The 16,425-nt window shown below is 39.2% G+C and overlaps 1 protein-coding gene across 1 annotated transcript; it reads right to left on the bottom strand.

Annotated features, from left to right (window-relative positions):
• Positions 1-449: 449 nt before the first annotated feature.
• Positions 450-13,080, bottom strand: sgsm3 (small G protein signaling modulator 3). The gene is made up of 21 exons (XM_006791609.2): positions 12,857-13,080; positions 8,663-8,731; positions 8,447-8,532; positions 7,637-7,700; positions 6,784-6,995; positions 6,557-6,664; positions 6,221-6,364; positions 5,906-6,101; positions 5,632-5,777; positions 5,192-5,425; positions 4,880-5,062; positions 4,543-4,698; positions 4,390-4,444; positions 4,006-4,055; positions 3,655-3,807; positions 3,493-3,563; positions 3,214-3,262; positions 2,992-3,077; positions 2,764-2,886; positions 2,490-2,550; positions 450-1,772 (listed from the first exon to the last, which is right to left on the bottom strand). Exons 2-21 carry the CDS (start codon positions 8,667-8,669, stop codon positions 1,689-1,691), a joined length of 2,268 nt encoding a protein of 755 aa, XP_006791672.1. The 5' UTR covers positions 8,670-8,731; positions 12,857-13,080; the 3' UTR covers positions 450-1,688.
• Positions 13,081-16,425: the final 3,345 nt, after the last annotated feature.

The raw sequence follows: 16,425 nt of genomic DNA, 5'->3' as shown, positions 1-16,425 counted from the left end.
CCCCTTTTGTCAATCTTCTTAAGGACACATTGCACACCTTGCAAACCTTTGGCTTATGGATTTGCTTTGTTGGCTATTTTATGTCTCTCACACTGCTATCCCTGGCATTTTTTGTAGAGAATCATTTGTATGTTTTTTGTGACAGGCAGCTAGTAACAAAGTACCTAAAGATGCAATTTAAAAATGGATCTTTGCCATGTTGTCAGCATAGACAACAGTGGTTCATCACATAAGTTAGGCGTCAGTGTCATAAGGCTTAACAATAAAACATTTCCTCTGAACTGAAAATGAGTGAAAAAATAGCCAAGGTCCAAAGAAAAAACACTTTGTAAGACCTTCACAAAGACTGCAAAACTATTGCTCAAGACCATTTCAGAAAAGTTTAAGTCTGTTTCATTGGAAGCAAAGTGACAAGAAGAAGAAAAATGATTTGCCAGAAGAGATGGTTTTCTTCAGTAAATCTTTAGTTAAATTTTGTACAGCAGGACTTAGAGCGTTATGGATTGGTGAAATATTATTTACTGTAAATTATATTAGTGAAAAGAAAGAACTGTTAATTTGACAATTAAGTAAAAAGTCATGTAGACCTAAGAAACATCTAAGTATTTTCTTTAAGTCTAAGGGATAAAAATCAAAAGAACAAAGTCAAAACCTTTGTCTTAAAAACAGTAATGAACATGTTTCATTACATGTAACACAGCTCACTGAACTTGATATAGTTTATTTCTGGATGTTTATGTCAAAGCTAGAGATCAGTCTGTAAAGCTGTATGTAAAATACAGATAAAAAGTCCTATGTTTGAATTGCCTTAATGGTACATATAGTCACAAGCATATACAAAAAAACATTACAAAGTATAGACTTGTATGTGTAGTTATTTTTTATACATATATAGGTGTAACACAAATTATCTGCTTCATGTACATTATATTATACAAGACAGACGTTTTACTACCACTGCTTAGGTAGCACACATACCCATAGTTTTATATCACAACTTCACAAGGCTTTACTTGGCATGTGCAACATTTAATGAAGTATTTTGTGGAATTTGTGATACTGAGGTAAAATACATTCCACTTGAAAATAGTTTGTAACTTTACAGCTTTGTGTTTAGTAATGTTCTAGTTTGGCCTTAATGGAATGGAATTTAGGATAATGTTACAAAAACTTGTGTTCGTCATGGCAACATTATGAGCAGAACAAAAGAATAGATTGTATTTCTCACCCACTCATGCACCATGAGCTGCAGGTACTGAAAAAAAATGCTGTTCAGTCATATGTAAGTCATAGTCTGTCCTAGATGTACAAACTCTTTCTATGGCAGGAGTGTGTAAGATGTTTACATAGATATATATGTATTTTAAACCTTGCAGTGAATCCTCCAGTACTGGGTATTGATCAGTTTAAATTATGTACAATGATGTGCACATGCTTCAGCCAACACGAGCCAGTTGAGTTTCAGTCATTTGGGTGTTACCATTGTCCAAAACTGACACAGGATGAGAGGGTGAACCGGTTGGTGAAGTAGTCACTTCTTTTAGCAGGCTGACAGTAGTGTCTATATTTCTTGTCTCTGCACTTTTTTTTAACATTTAAAGAACAAAAAAAAAAAAAAAAAAAAAAAAAAAAGGCTAAGCTATGACTTTGAGACCAAGTCGTAGGTTTCAGCCATTTTTGCTGCACATTTATCCGTCAATGTCCCAGCTGAACAGGTGATGTTTCACCAACATATCCTGCACTCCCTCTTTCAGTGGCTTCTGCTCCTTTTCCTGGGACAAATGAAATGTGGAAAGCTTTTACTTGAAGTCAGAAGTTAGAAATGCATTGCTGATAGCAACACCTGACAGAAACACTAATCAGCAATTTTAATGAAAATATGTTTTATTATCTACCTAAAAGAATATTGCCTTAATTAAAAAACAAAACAAAACAACACAACGAGTTACCATCTGGAGTCTGAAGGGGAAAAAAATTCATGATACTGACCGCACATGATGACTATAGTTTCGACAATCAGCATAATAATATAAAAGTGAAATCAGTAGATCTCATAGCGATGAGGCTTTTTTTCCCCCCAGAGGAGACAGTCTTACTTGCAGGAAGGAGATGGCAGCGTGTCACTAATAGCACTAGCAACTGCCATTTCTAGTCTACTTCTACAGTGGCATGGAAAATTTTCCTCTTTCAAAGATTTATTCTACAAATGTGCCACCTCACTCTGAAAATGAAGGGTAAAAGAAGACAAAGAACACTAATACCTACGCTAATCTACCGACAGTCTGATGAGCAACATTACCTAGAGATCCCAACTAAAGAGGTGATGCTGAACCAGCACTTCCATAACTTCTGCTTTCAGAATAGCAGACTTCTGAAACAGTATAAGTCATGATGTTTTTCTTCAATTAGTTCTAAAAAGTCATCCTTGATAGTAAGACTGGCTCACAACCGCTCTATATTGAGAAGCTGTCACATGCTCCTTGACTCACCTCTTTTTTGTCGGGAAGCTCACAATCTTGGGAGAGACTGAAGGCAAACTTTGACAGGACCCTGAAGAGAAAACAGGTTTGTTAATCATTATCCTGATTGATACACAGCTTCACTTTGTTTAACTTTTACCCTTCAAGCTTCTTTTACATGTATATTCCTGTTTTTACACGACTGAATTCTGTGTGGAAAATGCAAAAGATGGCTTGTGGATAAGATACAGCCAACTTCAAGAATTTAACACTCGGTAACCATCCATGATTTGAGCAGACTGACCTGAGCTCACACTTGATTTGAACCCATCCGGGGCTACGAAGGAATGACCATGGGTGATACCATTTTTCTACAGCCGCCATGCTGGAGCACAACACCTCCAACCATAAGTGCAGCACCTGCTCACTGAAGAGAAACATGTTAAGATTCAAACAGACTCTGTATGAAAATATGATTCTACAGAGTGACTTTGATGATTTCAACTCTACATGCATGTGTAATGAAACTTACTTCAGGCCAACACACACAAGAGACCTAAACTTGACATCCATTTGGGCATGTGCTGCATCATGGCTCATGTTGACTGACTGCACTGCCTGAGAAGGTAATCAAAGGGAAACAGTCATGCACTTTATCAGTCCTCAGTGCTACACGGCAACTTTACAGACTAGAAGCTACGCCTCATATTACTGACAAAACACTTGGTGATTAATAAATAGAGTGTTCACTCACTCTGTAAAGCAGCTCCTCTGGCGTTAGTACTTTTCCATCTTCATCTAACCTAGTAAATCCCAAAGACAACCACTTGTTACTTCCAAATCTCTACCAGCAGTAGTGCAAAAAGCACACAGTGCACTAAGCATACAGTTAACGGTAAATGGCCCATTTATGTTCTTAACAAAGCATCCATGCAATGCTAATTAAAGTCAAATGCATCCCTGATTGCCCCTGAAGAACATTACAATTTGGGTTATAGCAATAGCAAAGAATAACACTTTCTGTACATCTCACCTGTAGGTTTTACACAGGACTAGCCTTGAGTAAACAGAATTGAAGTCCCTCTCTACCTCCCTGCTGGCCGCCTGAGTAAAAAGAAGAGGATTTAATTTAAATTTTCAGTTTGACAGATGCATGTGTGATACATGGTACTATGATGACAAAACGTTTTCCTACTTCCTCTATGAACAACCACGGGTGACATGGCCCTCCAAGTATAGATGGCTTCTTCAGACCATGCTGAAAGATAGCCTTCAGAGCTGGACATAGAGTCCCTCTGGCCAGGTCTGTCACTGCCTCTGTCACAGAGTCGTCACCTGCTAGTGAGTACTGAAGACATGTACGAGATCGTCAATCACTGTTGAAGACACTGTATGATTCGACAGTCAGGGCATTACAATAATAAAGAAGCAAAGACAAAACCTGGTGCATAGTTGATGACATCGAACACTGGAAGAAACATCAGCTAACTGGACAATTTCAAAGTGCTTAGCTTTAATTAAGAGAATAACGTAAGAATGTGCATACCTCCTTGCTCCTTTCATCAAGAATCTCAACAAACTTTGCTGGAAACCAGCCTGTTAAAGACAAAATTTATCATACAGTGAATAATTACTTACTGATCGTTTATATCAGTTGTTTCTATTGTTACATTTTACTTATGCATTTACTTTAACTTGAGTCCTTTTATAATTTTATCCCATATCTTTTACACAATTTTACTTATTTTGCACATTTTTATTATTATCACTTGTATAATTCTTTACTTTGTTTTTCATTTTTAAATGTGGAATGTAAAAACATCTGCCTTTGGATCAGCTTTTTAAAATTTTAAATGTGCTAGATCAATAAAAAAATTTTGGCTCTTTATATTTAAAAAAAAATATTATTATTTTTTTAAATCCCACATACCTCTAAGGCTGTTGAGTTCACCAACCCAGCAATGTTCGTCCTTTTGCGAAATAATCTGAGCAACAGAAGAATACAGCAGGATGAGACACAGAGACCAGACGGTGTTAAAGCTGTGCTTCTTTTTTGCCTGCATTTCTGTAAATTATGACTCACAGTGATGATGTCATTCTTTCTAAAGCCCAGTTCATCATCATCATGACGTTCAAAGTCTAGCAAAGCCTTTGCCCGTCTCCGTCGGTTGCGAGATACTACAAGAAAGTTTTCATGATCCCGCTGATGACTCTCCATGGAGTAGTCTGGAGTCAGATCCTAGACAGATAAAATGGAACGGGTCGATATGAAGTCAAAATGTGAGAAAATAATAATCTTAAAATTAATTCCACAATTTGGAAGTATTATAATGCTACAGACAGCAAATGAAAGTACAGCATGGCTGATGCTCTGTTTATTTTGGTTGATTCGTAGTTCAGAACAGGACATAAACACTCACAGTGCTGGAGTGGCGTGGATCCAGACAATGGAAGTGCTCTGCAATGCGGGATATGGCCTCTCGCAAGGAGGCCACCAACTCAGTCTGCTTTATGTTCTTTGACTTCAGAGCTTCTGCTTCATCCTCCCCAAAAAGCAGGGAGGTCAGGGTGGATTTCCTGCGCAGCGACTGCCTCCTCACCACCTAAACATTTATCAATAAAATCTCAATTTTTTCCCCTCTTTTTGTTTAGAAGAAAGTAAATATACAACTCCTACTCTCCCTGTCTAAACCACATGACTAATAAATTATGCCAATACTATAATGACTGACCTTGTTGAGATTGGTGTTGAGTGTTGTGTTGTTGCCATTGCTGAGCTGTGCCTGTTCATTTAGGATGTAGGCTAGGTGCTTGTGTCTGTGAGCTTCCAGAGTTTCTTGGGAGAGTGTCCCTGCTAGCCTCATAGCCTCCCCTAGAACTGCAGGTGCGTCTCTCAGCTGGCTCGGCAAATCCGAAAGAGTATTAAAAATGGATGCAGAGTTCTCTGATGACACAAGTTCCTCCTCCTGGAGTCAAGAAGTAAATTAAATAAGATCAGGATTAGGATGATGGCTTTATCTTCCATCCTAATTGCTCTCCCCCAAAGAAAAAAAAATCTAATTGGTAACTGCACACACCGACTAAAGAAAACAATAACAATAAATGTAAAGCATTCAAAAAAAATGCAAACTGCATGAGGCTATTGAGATTCAGCAGAAGTACTGTGGCTAACCTTAATCTTGAGCATGCCCAGTGTCACCTGGAAAAGCACAAGTGACCCTTCATAGAAGAGCAGATCCCAGATTCTTAGGAGCAGACGGATATCCACCACACTGGCAAATGATGTCAGGAACCAGTGCAGTGTGATCAGTGACAACTCTGGATGTTCAAAAAAAGAAGATGATGTTACCTACTGTATACAATGTACAGTATAGGGTGCAACTCACAACCCTTTTTCACAACCCAAGGACTAAACTCTCATCATCTTTCTTGATGCTTGATCCTACCTATGTCATGCTCCTGCAAAAGGCGGTCAAGGGCCGGCAGGTACTGAACAATAAGTTGGCGGAGAACTCTCTGATCCGTTTGAACGCCCAGCAGAGTGGAGGAAAAGTAAGATGGAGGAAGAAGATCTTCGATCAGGGCGCACATCATCCATAGTGCATCCTCCTCCTCGAGAAAGAGCAACAGGCAGGAAACAACCTGGATGGATGAGAGATATGAGAAACAATGAGAGCGTAAAGAGGAGAATACCTTCTATGCTGAATCAGCTGCTCTGAGTAATGTAACTGATCAGACAGACTCTATGTATGTGTTCTTACCATGCCAGTTCCCTGACAGTACCCAATGTCAGGGTAGAGCCATGCTAGGCTTCTCAGTACACGTCTCAGCCTTGGCACTCCAACACTGGTCAGACTATTGAAACACGCATTGGTTGGCATAGTCCGTAACAAGTCCTTCTCTATCTGAGGAACAAAAGATTAAGACGGGATCATCCCATTATTATTTGAAAGATCTTTAAGGATTCTGCAGAGCAAATGAAGAAAAATAGTGCAAAACACGCTAATGCTTGAAGTCTAATCTCCAAATGTGTCAGACAGACTTAATAATAATTACAATAATAAGTCTTCACACATTTATACAGTTAGGCATTTTACCTGTTTAGCAACTGTGGTGTCATCATTAGAGCTGTTCTTGATGATTTCTCTGTAAGAGATCTCAGAGGTCCTCTTCTTTTGAAGGGCTCCAGACAGACGCATCCAAAGCTAGGAGAGGAGGGGGAAAAACGATGTTTCAGTAACATCACTATATAACTAGCTTGCTTTAACAGTATTTTAGACTTCTAGTCAATGCTACAAGAAACAACACTGCTGGTAAAGCTTACCTGTGGTCTCATACTATGAGGTATTCCTCCTAGCACCAAGGAATGCAAACGCTCAGAGCGTGGAAGGACAGGATCAATAAGATCCCAGGTCAGGTCACCTACTGTGTGGTTATGGGTGAACTCCAGGTGGGCTTGCCAACGCAGTCGCTGCTGGGGGTCTTCACGCTGGGGCGAGCCCTCAGTGCCCAGCCAAGACTTAGGCTCCCCACCATCTAAGAGAAAGTAATATATTCAGCCTTAACTTCAGCTTTAGTTTGTTATCTGTGAGGCTCTATATTAAAATTGTTATAACTTGCAAACTCTTGGATTAAGGAGAACAATAAAATGGAAAATGGTACCAGCTACAATACTGTGGGCATGCACTGCAGAGATATGAAAGCTGCTTCACTTAAAACAAACTCAGCTGAGTCTCCAGGAGGACTGGAGAGAGTAGTCTACTTTTGCATGAGTTGTCAACCAGCACACTTCAGAGAAGCAGAGAATTCTGCTTTCATCATTCATGACATTGGAACCATAATTGTGTGTATTTGGATTGTTTTTTAAAATCACTAAAATTTGGCTGATAGATTAACAAAACCTTTTTCTGGGGTTTAAAACTCAAAATACACACTCAAAGACGATTCAATAAATAGCCTTCTTCATCGTCATAATAGGTCAAGGCTGGAAAAACCCTGAGATCACATGTACTTCACCTACATAATAGAGCTACTATGCTCATATCTAAAAAAAAAAAAAAAAAAATTCCCTACTGCGATTCACCAAATGATGATAAAAAAAGTTTTAAGACAGAAAAGAATTGTCTGTGTGTGTGAATGAGAGAGAGCAAAAGAGAAGTCATGGATAAATGAAATACCCTCTGTGTCCACCCTAAAGCCAAATTCATCATACTGGAGTTCAGGCTGCTGTGAAGAGTCTTTCTGCAGAAACAAAACAGTGACATGCATTTAATCGGGGAACATCTCATAGTAGAAACATGACTATAACAAACAAATGTGGCTATAAAGAAGTGAGATTAATGGTTTCAGTGCCATTAAACGAGCAGTGTTTTAAACTGACGAGATCACCATGGTAACTTTTGCTGAACAACGTTACCTTCGCCCAAACAGGCTACAGTAGGTGTTTTAGATATAAACCGGCAGCACAAAAACACATTTTAACTACGTTTTTCCTCTCAATTTAAAAGTAACCTCAGATACATTATATACAAACCTGTGGGTTATTTAATTGGTGATTTAAAAACTAAATATTTATGGTTAGTCGTAAATACCTGATAATGAAACTGGTAGAACACAGAAAACAAAAACGATAAGTCTACTGATATTCATACCAAACCAATTCATGGATTATACACAATCAAAAACTTTTATTTCACTTTGACTTGGGCAAACACTAAATTCCACCCCTCTTTCACTGTGGGACCATAACTTTGAATGCACTTAATTCTTTTAATATATTCTTTATTAACCTCCACAACTCACATCTTTAACTGAAGTAGGCAGCAAGCATTTGATTAGTCTATTTTTTTGTTGTTGAAGAAAACTAAAAAAAGATGGATGTAGATGTGTGACAGCCTTTAATATTTTTTTCTCAATTTCTAAGATCTGAAATGTTCGATTTCTCAAGAAACTTGTTTTATCAACAATGTGGGAAACCATATTCTTACTTGATGGTACTTGGCCAAAATGTCCTGGGGCCACATGCTTGGGGTAAGAGCCGAGAATGGCCCACCAGGAGCTGGTGTGTAGGTACCTAAAAGAAAAAAAAAAGGTCTTATCCATCTTTCTATTGCCACACACACACACACACACACACACACACACACACACACACACACACTAAATCCAAAGTTCTGCAAAGAAATTACATTTTGCAAATATACCTGACATTTTGCTGATTGAGTTCAATATGGTGGGACACCTGGGAGTAAACAAGTCAGCTGATAGCCACTCTATAGAAAAGAAACAGATGCTGAGAATGAGTTGGCAGTTTAATTTCTAGATCGTCAACATTTGCATTTTTCAGAACGATGCTGAAGCTAGTCAGTCCTCCAGCTGACAGCACTCCATATGTTTGTGGGATAATCTCCAGACACAGTGGTGCACTGAGAATAAATGACCTTTACAACCACTAACCACACCAAGTTAGGTGACATTATAAATGTGTTTGACTTCACTGTTTCAGTAGCAAATGTAATGTTTGAAATCATTTGGATACCATAATCTGTTACTCAGGACCTGTGTAATGTAAACCTACCTAACTGCTAAACAAATACGGCATTCCTCAAACCAATCAAGTACAAAGAAATTGTCCAACAGACCAACAACAATGTAACAAGGCAATGCCCCTTCTTCTAGAACGAACTCCAGGACATGCAGAGCTTCGGCACAAACACAGAGAGGAAAAAAAAAGAAAAAAGAAAAAGAAAAAAAAAACGAGATAAAGAGAATTCTTGTTTCTCTCTTCAATGCCATATGACTGCTGTAATTACCAGAGGCTAACTATTCTACTAAACTCTTTGTGTGTGTACAAATGTGTGTTGTGATGCTCTAAATGTAGAGCGCACATCTTGGGGTAAATTGAACATTCTGTGAGAAAACCATAAAATGACTTGCGCCTACAAACACACAACAAAGACTTAACATACCATGTATTTATGAGCTTTTGTCTGCAAGATTTTAGCCTTTGCATTAAAGCTAAAAAAGTGACTGTTTAAGCATATAAATAAACTACATGGCAAATATTGGCAATGAAGGGGAGCAAAGTGGGCCATCCCTCTACAGCACTGCGACAAATACCATGTTCTCATCTAACTGTTGGTACAAAGTTGTTAACTTCAGTACAGCCTTTCTGTATTTTAGATATTATTATTAACAATGGTGTTTCCATAGGCTAATATTCACAACTTTAACTCAGGTCCACACACTTTGCACACTATGTAACTGCAGTGGGTGAACGTGTCCTTCACCCACTGTCTGCTCCGGTATAATATCCACTCTAATAAAAATGTAATAAAATAAAATAAATAAATAAAACAAAAAGATTAACAAGAGAAGTCTACAGAGTCTGTATATGTTTCGCCCTTAAGGCATTCAGACCATGATTCTGCTCACTATAAAACAAAACAATCAACAACAAAATAAAAGGACATTTTTCTAAAGTCAGAATGGTCTAGAGCAGCGGTCCCCAACCCCCGGGCCTCGGACCGGTACCGGTCTGTGAGTTGTTTCTTACCGGGCCGCGAGAGTTGAGGCTCGGGTGTGAAATGTATGGTTTTCAGGGTTTTTATTGGTTTTCAGTGGTTTTTTTGTTATCGTTTTTATCGTTAACTCTGTTTTCCTGGGTCTTTTCACGTGTGTTATGAATAAATCTTTTTTTCGGTACCGGTACTAGTTTTATTTTGTTGTATTTATCCACGACACCTTAAAGGCCGGTCCGTGAAAATATTGTCGGGCATAAACCGGTCCGTGGAGTAAAAAAGGTTGGGGACCGCTGGTCTAGAGGACACTGATTTATTTACAGCCTTTAGGTGTACATTTAAACAGCACTGTGCTTGGGAACAACCCAACATTTTGCTGGAGGATTTGTGATGAAACCTGACTTTAATGAAAAGATGCAGTTGGTATTTTTCCCTTTACAAAACAGAAAGCTAGAAAACATTTGGAGTAATTGTGCGATGATTCTGGCTGAAGTAATCACTGCAGCATTTCTAACAAAGTACAGATCACATAGGCATATCAGGAAGATATATGTGTAATGGCCGATATATGGTTATTGGACAACTTCAAATGTCCCTCTAAAATGATGGATTCTTGCCATTAGCATCTAAGAAGATTTCAAGTCTCAGTTCTGTCTTTTGCATACAAATAGTAAAACACTATATATGGTTTGTGTTTGATAATGTTTTGTGGGCAAATGCAACAAGCGAGTTGTTGCCCCAGAGAAGAAATAATACAGTATATCAGTAAGACAAACCACTACTTGGAATCTAAGCAACTACAAGCCACATAACACTATAACAACCATAACCTGCGAAAAGAGGCTCGCCTGCATGCAAACACGCTGCCAAAATGATTCATTCTAGCAGCAGGCTTGCGGCATGAAGGGAGATTTAGGACTTAAGAGATGAGAAATCAATTTGAGGTCTGGAGGATGGCCAAGTGTTTTCAGGGAAGCTCTGTCTGACTGAGGGGAGGCCTGGGATTTTAGAGCTTCTCCTTTACAAGAACATTAACAGTTTACACCTGCCAAAGAAAACAAAACATTACAAAATCCATCCTGCAAACTGTTGCACATATCAGTAATCTGACAGCAAAATTTGTCCACAAACCTGAAACAAACATTACGAGCAAGTTCTGAGTAACCCACTATGAATCCTTATTCTCAGAATATGAATCCTTATTCTCAGAATATGAATCCTTATTCTCAGAATATGAATCCTTATTCCCAGAATATGAATCCTTATTCTCAGAGTTATCACAGAATGTGCTCTATACTACAAAGAAGAACACCAAATTTGCAAACACGGATACATAAAATACGATTGTGACTCTGCATATGATTAATAAAACACACTGAGTATTTTAGATTTTGTCGAAAAAGGCAAAACTTGGGCAGAAACAAGTCACAACTTTCAGGAAATGAACAGAACTAAGGTGACTTGGAAGTTAATGCTCTCACATGCATGTGATAAATGGAAATCATTAACTTGTTACAGTTTTGTTCTCCCAAGGATGTAAACAGCACAGACAAATAAATCCACTTCATCTGAGGACCTTCCTGGACCTATAACAAAGGGTCTTTCGTGCTTTTTTCCTCTCCAAACAAAATAACATCCTTTTCACTGCGGAGGTGTGGCTGTACTCACAAGTGTTTGCACACACACTGGTCAACACCCTGTTGTAAGAACACCAACAAGCAACATCCTGCTGTGCAAACAGGCCAAGAGTATGCATCATGCACAGCAAAGCTCTTCCTTTTAAACACTATAAGGAAGCTCTTACTTCTACTCTAATTAGAGTTTGTGCTGCCCCGTCAGCCTGCCCAATCAGCTCTACCCACTCCACTTCCCCTTACACCTCCCCCTGCTGTCCCTTTCACTAACCACAACATTGGTGACTCATGTCGCCTCCTCACCAAAGGAAGAAGAAGAAAAAAAAAAAGTGTGTTCGTGTATGCCAGAGCATCTCTGCCTTGTGCCCAACAAATCTAGCTTTGGCTGAAGAATGACAGGCGCACACCTTCAGTCTCCTTGGCAGTCCATCTGTGTGTGTCTCCCCTCTTACACACTGGCATGCATCGCATTTAATTATAGTCTCAGTTAGACTTACACACACATACACGCAAAGGGATGCTCGTGGAAGGCCACTTCTTTGAGTGAAAGTGCTGGAAACTCCCGTCTAAATACCCTTACTTCCTCGTTTCAATGGAGTGTAAGGCAAGAACCTGCAGGGAATAGGCGCTGTATGACAAAAAAGCACTGCAACACTCTTGTCAACATCTATCTGCAACACCTATGCTCTGTTGTCAGTAAGCCATAAGGTTATGCATAAGGCAACAAGTGACTCTCCTGCGTCTGATAGCACTACGAGGCACGTTTGAGTGTAAATCATCTGTTGTGTTGGTACAGACTGCAGCATCTGTCAGCTTTGTATGTGTCATCGTTAAACCGTTCAGCTGACCCAGAAATGCTGAAACGTTAATGGTAGACCACACGTGATGTTACCGACTCACACACACAAATCTCACTGAATATTCTGTGTTTTTTTAAACTTAAAGATATGTATGAAGCACAATGCTCAGAAATGACTCAATTATTGTTACGTCAAACCCCCAGCTGACGTCAGTTGCAGCTACGAGACAATAACACAACATTTTCTTTCCTTAAAAAACACCCCCATCAGGGACCACACATTTGGTCAACACCACAAATGTTATCAAACAATAAGCCATGAAATTTAACGCTCATCCATTCATATTGACTTGTCAGCTGTTAGCCAAACATGCTACGTTTAGCTTTTAGCTAGTAGTTAGGTGCAAAACGGTGTACCACGGAAGGCCTGCCCGGTTAACTTACCGTGACATTATTCTAGCGAACGCACGCTAAGGTTTCTGGAGGACGTGCCTTTTCGTTTTTCCCCTATAGTTTTAAAGAGAAAACGCCATATGCTATGCCATCTCTCGCCTCGGACGTAAGACTTCCCAATGCTGTGCACCTGCTAGTGGCGACGTGTAACTCCGACGTATTCTTACGCCCTGTAAGGCTTTCCCAGTTCCTTTTCCATCGTGGGAAGTAGCGCCAGATCCCGGAACTACAATTCTTAGTCAAAAATATCCTTCCGCAGGTGGGGAGTAGGTGACGCAGGCACACGACGTATCTCTTTTTTGTTCCATTCATTCATTCATTTTTTTGGTACTCCCTTACCTCATTCAGACCAGCTACGAAAACAACCAGACACGTTTCAGAACAGTGCTAGTCATGACGGGTCAGCCAGTAGCTGTTATGGGAGTTTGTGCTCCAATTGCTTGAGTTGTTGTTTTTTTTTGTTTTTGTTTTTTCAAATAAACCTCTTTAAAAAAATAGGTAAAGACAGAAACTGCAAATGAGAAACCTCAACTGTCACTGCATATATCACTTTTATTTCACAGTAATTAATGTTTATTTAATTTATTTACTCTTATTAGTATTAAAGTGTATTCACGTATTCCACTGTCCTTTCTCTTTCCTTCTTTCTAATATTGTTAAGCATTAGACAGCAGCTTAATTTTTAATCTAATTAGCTGCTGATTGAAGCCACATCACGTTGCTCTTACATGACTACTCCACAAGATGGCTGTGTTTCACAAAAGCCTCCTCCTACCCTCTCTAATGAATTAGTTTTAACATTAATAATGTCTTTCAGATTTAGTTATTGTTAGTTTAGTATTTCAAGTTTACTATCATTAATCATCATTTCATTATTTTTTAAAGGGATTCATTTTTTTTTCATGTATTTGTCCTTTATATCAGTATTCTTCATCTTTATTTATAGTTTACAGTGATGAGCATTCTGAGTGATGCAAACCACAGCTTGACGTCAATGCTTCTCAGCGAGTTCCATAATAATAATTTAATCTGAAACGATAAATAACAGCATGCAAACACATTTCAGAACATTTGAACATACTATCAGCTTTGTGATGCTCTGTTGCATTTTGAATCCATGTGGTCCTTTTCTTTTCCTTCTAAGATGCCAACTAGTTTATCCATTGGGTGTTTACCAAGGAGAGGGGAAGTTTGTTGACTCTCGGGGCCACAGAGCAGTTGCTTGGCTTCTTTGTTTATAAGTTGCTGGTGGCACTGTCAGTGTCGGTGATTTACCTCTTTACAAAATCATTAACAAAGCTAATATGATCTGCATAATGTAACCCAGAGAACTCAAGGCATGTGCTGTTCTTTTTTTTTGTTTTTTTGTTTTTTGCTGTTTTTTTTTTTAAACACTAGACTGCAGTGAGGATTCCTGTGGAAACATTAAAGCGCACATCTCCCACCATCCACTATCATCCATCTCCATATGCCAGCCAGTTAAACTATCTTTGCTGTGTACTCTTAGAGGAAACTGGCACTTGGGGATGGCACCTTGCACATTTTCTGTAAGTATTTGGAAGCCAAGCTAAATGAATGCTAAAACCAAATCATCAGTTATTTTCCCATCTCAGAGGAAACTTGTGCGTGACGAGAGGAAGCTCTTTGATGCTGTAGCTGAGAATGTGGACTGTGACACTGCATTTTAATTTCTTACTTATCTGTGTGTGCGTGTGTGTGTATGAAAACTCATATTGCACATCCTTCTGACTGTGAACCCACGATCTTATAAGTGTTGAACACATCTGTATATCAAATACATTTTCACAGCTTCATCCTGACTTTCAGCGGTCTTCATGTCTTTTTTTATGTTGTTTTTTTGTTTGTTTGTTTTTTGCTTACAGACACATTTATACATATAAACAAAAGTTAGCAAGTCTTCAGCATAAAAAAACGAATTTTATATACCCTTCCATCAATCTCTCTTTTCCACAAGTCTCCTTTTCCCTTTTCTAGCTGTATGTTGACACATCAGTATGTCACTATATTCTATTTCTAACCCTCTCACATTGCTTAGCTTCACCATGCCAGAGTGAGTCACATCATTAAAAATGCTCTAGCTGCCGACCTTGCCCACAATCTGCCTGGCCAAATAGTGCGCATAGTGTGTTCACCCGACATGCCACAGCAGTGTGGGCGAGGCTCAGTCCCTTTTGTGTTACCTCTTTCTCAATGCTCCACCTTCTACCCGTGCTCATCGGTCTGATTGCCTCTGTCACTCTTGATAGAATGATGCCCACTGTCGAGCAAGCTCTGAATCTTACTCTGCAGTTACAATGACGTCAGGCAGAGGCAGAGACGGGTGAAGGGAGCTGCAAGGGGAGGAATAAAGAGATGGATAGAGATCGAGGCACATCCAGGGTGGGAGAATAGATGGGAAAGCGGAGGGCGGACGGGTGGAAAAATAATGCTGCGAAAAGGCAAATATAAGCTGAAAAATTACAGGAGAATGAGGAAGAGGTTTAGCTTAAAAAGGTGTGTGTGTGTGTGAAACTGAAGCAAAAGAGGGGAATGATTAGGTTAATAGTAAAGCAAGGACCAAAGCTGTACAAACACAGAAAGCAGAGGAAGAAGAGAACATGTGGGCTGAAGAGACAGTTTTTTCCTTCCCTTGATATATCCTTTTTAGAAACTTACAGTTTCTGCTGCACATGTGGGTGGATCTTGCACACACACATGAGCACTCAGATGTTCATTGAATTAGATGACAGAGTTTAGTGATCCAGATGAATCAGCAGATTAACATTAGATAGGTGACAAAAAAAAAAGACTCTGAAAGGACCACTTGTTCACTCTGGATCAATTTACTGCAGTCCTGCAGTAATTTTTCAGGACAGAAGATAGCGCTGTTGCATTGCATCAGGCAGCATACAATTAACTATGCAAGTGGGCCATATGTGCGTAAATTAGATTGTAAACGTAAAGGTCTGTGTTCCTCACGTGCGCATGGATTCAAGGATACACTGATGTGCGTGAAAATAGGCACACGCATCACTTCTGTTCATGCATACTAATTTATATGCATGGATACAGTATATTATATGTTATGGTTATGTTTTTTTATTTTATTTTAATTGTTCTATATATATAATATTGCAGTGGATAAATCTAATTTATGTCCACACTGAAATTTACAGGAATTTAGCCTCAGCTTGAACCAACCTGAAACTTTTAAAATTAGAACATGTCTAAGTCTTTACTGCTGTGCAGGCAACGTATAAGGCACACTTTAAGTACAGTGCACAGGTTTATGTAACCTGCATGATTTGCCCTCTGGGATAATTTGCATCACTTATTCATATAAGGCCAGGCCAGGCTAGCCTAGCTTGAATGGTTCTCCTGGGCTGGATCGTGGGGCTTTCATACAGCTGTTACCCCAGTCTCTTAGGGCTTATCATGTGATGAGGAAGATTGAAGGTAAAGGGCAGGGGCTCTGGGGCTACATGTGGCAACGGCAACTAATTTCTCTTGGGTCACATGAAGGGAGTGGTATTTTTAAATCTATACTGTTTGCAAGGTGC

The sequence above is a fragment of the Neolamprologus brichardi genome, chromosome 4 (assembly GCF_056152115.1).
Source record: "Neolamprologus brichardi isolate AB-2024 chromosome 4, ASM5615211v1, whole genome shotgun sequence".
NCBI classification, from domain to species: domain Eukaryota; kingdom Metazoa; phylum Chordata; class Actinopteri; order Cichliformes; family Cichlidae; genus Neolamprologus; species Neolamprologus brichardi.
This window is presented reverse-complemented; position numbering and strand designations above follow the sequence as displayed.